This window comes from Alexandromys fortis, unplaced genomic scaffold, assembly GCF_014885135.2.
Source record: "Alexandromys fortis isolate MF-2015 unplaced genomic scaffold, M_Fortis_MF-2015_v1.1 scaffold_104, whole genome shotgun sequence".
Lineage (NCBI taxonomy): Eukaryota > Metazoa > Chordata > Mammalia > Rodentia > Cricetidae > Alexandromys > Alexandromys fortis.
Genome location: NW_026068000.1, coordinates 2815398 through 2820814, shown reverse-complemented (window position 1 = coordinate 2820814; position 5417 = coordinate 2815398). Strand labels below are relative to the sequence as shown.

General features: G+C 42.1%; 1 protein-coding gene across 1 annotated transcript in view; it reads left to right on the top strand.

Annotated features, from left to right (window-relative positions):
• Nucleotides 1–5036: 5036 nt before the first annotated feature.
• Nucleotides 5037–5417, top strand: part of LOC126512779 (60S ribosomal protein L3-like) — a 4358-nt gene continuing 3977 nt past the window's right edge. The window contains exon 1 of the mRNA XM_050160727.1: nucleotides 5037–5416. Within this exon, the coding sequence (XP_050016684.1) occupies nucleotides 5053–5416 (364 nt within the window). The 5' untranslated portion in view covers nucleotides 5037–5052. The remainder of the gene's footprint in view (nucleotide 5417) is intronic.

Sequence of the window (5417 nt, the reverse complement as noted above, 5' to 3'; positions counted from 1 at the left end):
CTTTTCATGACAATGAGACACGTCTGCTCCTGGCAGCACCAATCTACTTCAAGAGGAAGATGGGCATCGAAGAGGATCCTAATGGAATTTGATAGCCATTTGGGCAAGAAACTGCTCTTGCCTGGACTATTACATAAACTGGACACAGAGAGAGGACTACTGAACTTGCCTAAAGGTGAGATGGTCTTTCGGGGTACCTGCTTCATGGAAGAGTCTGGAAGACATTCTGCAGGACACAGCAGAAAGTGACTGAACTATCTTTGGAATTTCCTGCTTCGTGGAGGTGTCTGCTGGATACTATGGGCCTGAAGGCCAAAGATGGATGCCCCAATGGTACAGAGGAACTTTGGGTGACTGTCCAGGCTGCGAGATGTCTCTGTCTAGAGTTTTCTTATTTCTTGTTTACTTAGGTAATATTATATCCTTCTGGAGTCTTTGATGGAGTTAAAGAATGAATAGATAGTTATAGTTTTCCTTAGTTATGATAAAATATAAAATATATATATATATTGTAACTGTGATTCTTACTTGATAACTGTTTTGTTATATGTAATTTTGCTATGTTAAAGTTAAAGCCTTTTTTTTGTTTAAATAGAAAAAGGGGAAATGATGTGGGAGTGATTTCTTATTAATAAAGAAACTGCCTAGGCCCCTTGATAGGCCAACCTTTAGGTGGGTGGAGTAAACAGAACAGAATTCTGGGAGAAAGAAGCTGAGTAGAGGAGTCGCCATGATTCTCCCGCTCTAGACAGACGCAGGTTAAGATCCTCCCTGGTAAGCCAGCTCGTGGGCTACACAGAATATTAGAAATGGGTTAGAACAATATGTAAGAGCTAGCCAATAAGAAGCTGGAACTAGCCGGGCCAGGCAGTGCTTAATAGAATACAGTTTCTGTGTAATTATTTTGGGCATAAGCTAGCCATGCGGGCGGCCGGGTGCCGGGTGCCGGGGACGCAGCCCTGCCGCCGCTCCTATTAATGCAACACTTACTTAATCACTCACAGATAGGGCCTCATGTAGCCCAGGCTGGCCTTGAACTCACTATGTGCTGAGGATAACTAAAATTTGATCTTCCGGTCTCTATTGTTGGAGTGCTAGGATCACCGCCTGAGACACCATGTCTGGTTTGATTTGGTGCTGGGGAGAGGACTCAGGCTTCATATGTGCTAGGTAGGCACGCTATGTCCTAAGGCCATCTCAGGACTTTAAAAATTATCTGCAGACGATGTTACAGGGCTCGAATGTGAGCACACCCCCTTTCTGTGTAGAGGAGCCTAACTGAGTCTTAGACACCAAGAAGCCTGTTGTCTGATAGTTTGTGACTTGAACAAAAACAACAACAACAACAACAACAAAAAACCCTGTGTTAATCATTGAAAGTCACTATATGAAATAAATTCAAAAGAATAGTCTTTGATTCAGATTCTGCAGGTGACGGTCTTCTATACCTGGTCTGTAGACAATCAAGGAAAATTCCTCTGAATTCTTCAAGGATCAAAATACCTAGAAAACAGTAGCACAGGAGAAATTGTGTTGGTTTCTTTAAACGGGAAGTCTTTTTTTTCTCATTTGTTAGTTTCTTGTTAGATAAAGATGTTTTATTGCTAAGCCAGCCCAAACTAGCAAACAGAAATTAAATACAGGTTAGCAATGTAACCTCAATACTTAAGGATGCAGGTGTCTCTCAGATTCAGAGAGCATGGCTTGAGCTGGTTTTGTTTTGTTTTGTAAGGCTGAAGCTATATTCTTATTGTTTTGAAAATTTCCCTGATTTATCAGGGTAGCTATCTTTTCCCCCCATGGTTTATTTTTATTGTTTTTAAGTTGTGTGTGCCTGCATGTAATTATAGATGTCCTCTGAGGCTAACAGTGGAGTCAGACCCTCTGAAGCTGGAGTTAGAGGTGGTTATGAGCCACATGACATAGGTGCTTGGAACTGAACACCTGCTTTAACCTCCAAGCCTTCTCTCCAGCCCCAAACCACTCTCTTACTGTAGTAAAGGGTTAGGGCCATCATGCTCTAAGGATGAGCTGTCCAGTTCAAAAGTCACTAACCACCCCTTGTCTGCTAGCTTCTGAATGTGGTGAACCAGGTTGGGAACAGGGCTGTAGACCTTTCTGTGTGATGTTCACGGAGCTTTGCCCAAGAGCATCATATGTCTGTAATCCCAGGATGTGGAGGTAGAGGTAGGAAGATCACCCTTTCCAGGTCTGTCTGGGCCTCATAGTGAGACCCTGACTTAAAAGAAAAGAAAAAAAGAAAAGGAGAAAAACCAAAGAGCAGAGTTTGTGCCAGCACAGTAATCAGAGAACTAAGCTAAAAATGGGTGTGAGTGAATTCTATGAGTCTGGCCTCAGGATGGGGTGTTAGCGGAGGTGGTAAATGCCTCACCTCTGTGATTCCTTTGGTATACTTCTGGGTCTTTATCTTTTGAGTTAACACTGTCTAATAGAAATATAATATAGAGTATAGATGTAATTTATAATTTTATATAGAAATAAGTAGGTTAAAGAGAAAGAAAATGAAACAGGTGAAATTAATATTAATAAGACACTTGATTTATTCCACCATATGCAAAGTGACATTTAAAAGAGTAATCAGTATTAAAGAGGCCGAGACTTTGTTTTGTACTTAATCTTTGAAATCTGGTGCCTGCGTTTGGCTGTCAGCACATCTCAAGCTGCATCCCTGACTTTGCAAATGTTTGAAGTGTCTTGTAGCTAACACCACAGCACAGAATGGAACAGACGTTTTTGGCTTAAAATTAGAATCTAGAATAAAGTGTGATTAGCTTATAAATATGTTCATGTTTATTACAGATTGTATTAAATATACATACAGATTTCCAAGAATCTTATAAACCTAGATGAATGTCTCTAGGCATGTAATTGGAAATAAAAGAGTATTAGTTATGTATCATTCCCCCAAATATGCCAGGACCTGGGATAGTTGGTTTTTTATTATGTATGTTATCCCATTAAAGCCTCAAAAATACCAATAGACATGCTAATACAGAAAGGGAATCTCACAGAATCCCACTCCAAGCAAAGAACCACAGATGACTCATGACTGTTGAGAGAGGGAGAGTTAGCTTCTCCCAGGGGTGAGACTTCTAAGTGCTTAGCCAATACAAAATGGTCATCTCTGAAATCATATACACACAAGGGATTCAGTGAGGTGTGTGTACACATTTACGCATGAATGTGTATATCACTTAGTTACTGTTTTTTGACTCTGATGAAACACGATTGCCAAGCTAAGCGCTTATTTCTTGATCCGAAGGCAGAGAGCAGTGAGAGTACGACTGGGTCTGCTGTGGTTGAAACTCAAAGCCCAGTGACACAACTCCTCTAGCAAGGCCACACCTCCTAGTCGTCCCTAAACAGTCTGCCAACTGGGAAACAAGCATTCAAATACACACACACACACACACACACATGAGAATCATTTTCACTACACACACACACACACACACACACGAGAATCATTTTTACTACACACACACACATGAGAATCATTTTTGCTACACACACACACAAGAATCATTTTCACTACACATACACACACATGAGAATCATTTTCACTACACACACACTAATTAAAGAAGAAGGCCACCAATTTGAGAGGGAGAGAGGCCAAGAGGGGGCATGAGAGAAGCTAGAAGTAAGAAAGGGAAGACAGAAAATTGATGTAACTAAATTGAATTAAAATAAAAAAAAAGGGAAAAAACCCTCCTTGAGGGTTATTGGTCCTACTCGATCAATAACCCACACTGCTGAGCTACAGAGGAGTAGGCACCCAGTCAAAGCAGCACTGTGACCAGGCAGTGCATAGTGGGCGGGGTCCCAGCAAGCCTTTGGTGTCTGGCTCACTGGGATGCTTCACCATCTCAGATCTTAGCTCATCCTAAACCCAAGTAGGCTTAACCATGGGTCTGACCATAAATCTCCATAAAACAAGTGAAGAAACTGAGCGTATCATTTTCCTTTATAATTTTTATCTCATTAGTTTTATGGCCTTTGATGTACCTGGAACAAAATCTAAAGAAAACCAAAGGCACTTACTTAAAAGTAAATCTACAGATGCACAGGCCAGAAATGCACATGATTCATAGGTAGGAACCAGTTCCAGTAGTTCACAGGACGGTGCCACTGTTAGGTAGCTTTGTCTAAGTTCGCTGCTCATTTGTCCCTCTCTTCCTGGTCTCTAATAAATTCACTTTCTTGCTGGACACTTGTGAGTTCCTTGGTTGCTGACTCTCTTAACTTTAAAATAACATAGAGAACAGAAAACAGTTCTGGAATTTAACCGTGGTTCATTTACCAAGGCTCTGGCTTTCTTTTCCAAATAGTTTGGTTTCTTGCACACTCATTAGGGTCAGGCAAGGAAAGTAGCGTGGTGGGTGGCTCTGTGGAGGAAGCACAGTGGGTGAGGACTGCTGGCCTTTGAAGGATGAGAAGAGAGGGAATTGTGAGAGGGAAAGCTATACACAGAACATACTCGAAAGAACACACAACGAGTACCAGGCTACTCTGCTTCAGAAGTCTGGGTCCGCTAACTGATGAGCAAATGCACCACAATTACTTCAAGATCTTCAAGAGACGCATGTGCTATAGACCCACAACCTCACTACGTAAGGTTTTTTTTTTTTTTTACTAATTTAGGGAGCAATTCATTTGAAATAATTTCTTTGATATTTTCAGAAGATTTAATGGATGCAACTATTTAAAGACTCCCTGGTTACATCTGGAGACTGCATGTGAAGAAATACAAACCATTTTTTGCTGGTTCTGGAGTCTCTTTTGGTGTGCCTACCACATTGGTGAATTTGGATTCCTTGTTTCCAGAGACATGATGGAATCCATTCTAGAAACATCCTATCATGGATGACTGAAGCAACACTAAGGGTTGCTGGTGTGATTTATGAAGCATTGAACTCAGAGGTCAGACAGCGAAGATCCTTGCTGCGGCTTACTGTGCTTGAATGTATCTCCAACCTTATACATCAAAAACTGAGTGCCCGCTCTATCGGCGGCGGCGTGTGATGAGAGATGTCTCACAGGAAGTTCTCTGCTCCCAGGCATGGGTCCTTGGGCTTCTTGCCGCGGAAGCGCAGCAGCAGGCATCGTGGGAAAGTGAAGAGCTTCCCCAAGGATGACCCTTCCAAGCCTGTTCACCTCACAGCCTTTCTAGGCTACAAGGCTGGCATGACCCACATTGTCGGGGAGGTTGACAGACCAGGATCCAAGGTAAACAAGAAAGAAGTCGTGGAGGCTGTAACCATTGTGGAAACACCACCTATGGTAGTTGTGGGCATTGTGGGATATGTCGAAACCCCACGAGGTCTCCGCACCTTCAAGACAGTATTTGCTGAGCACATCAGTGATGAGTGTAAAAGGCGGTTCTACAAGAACTG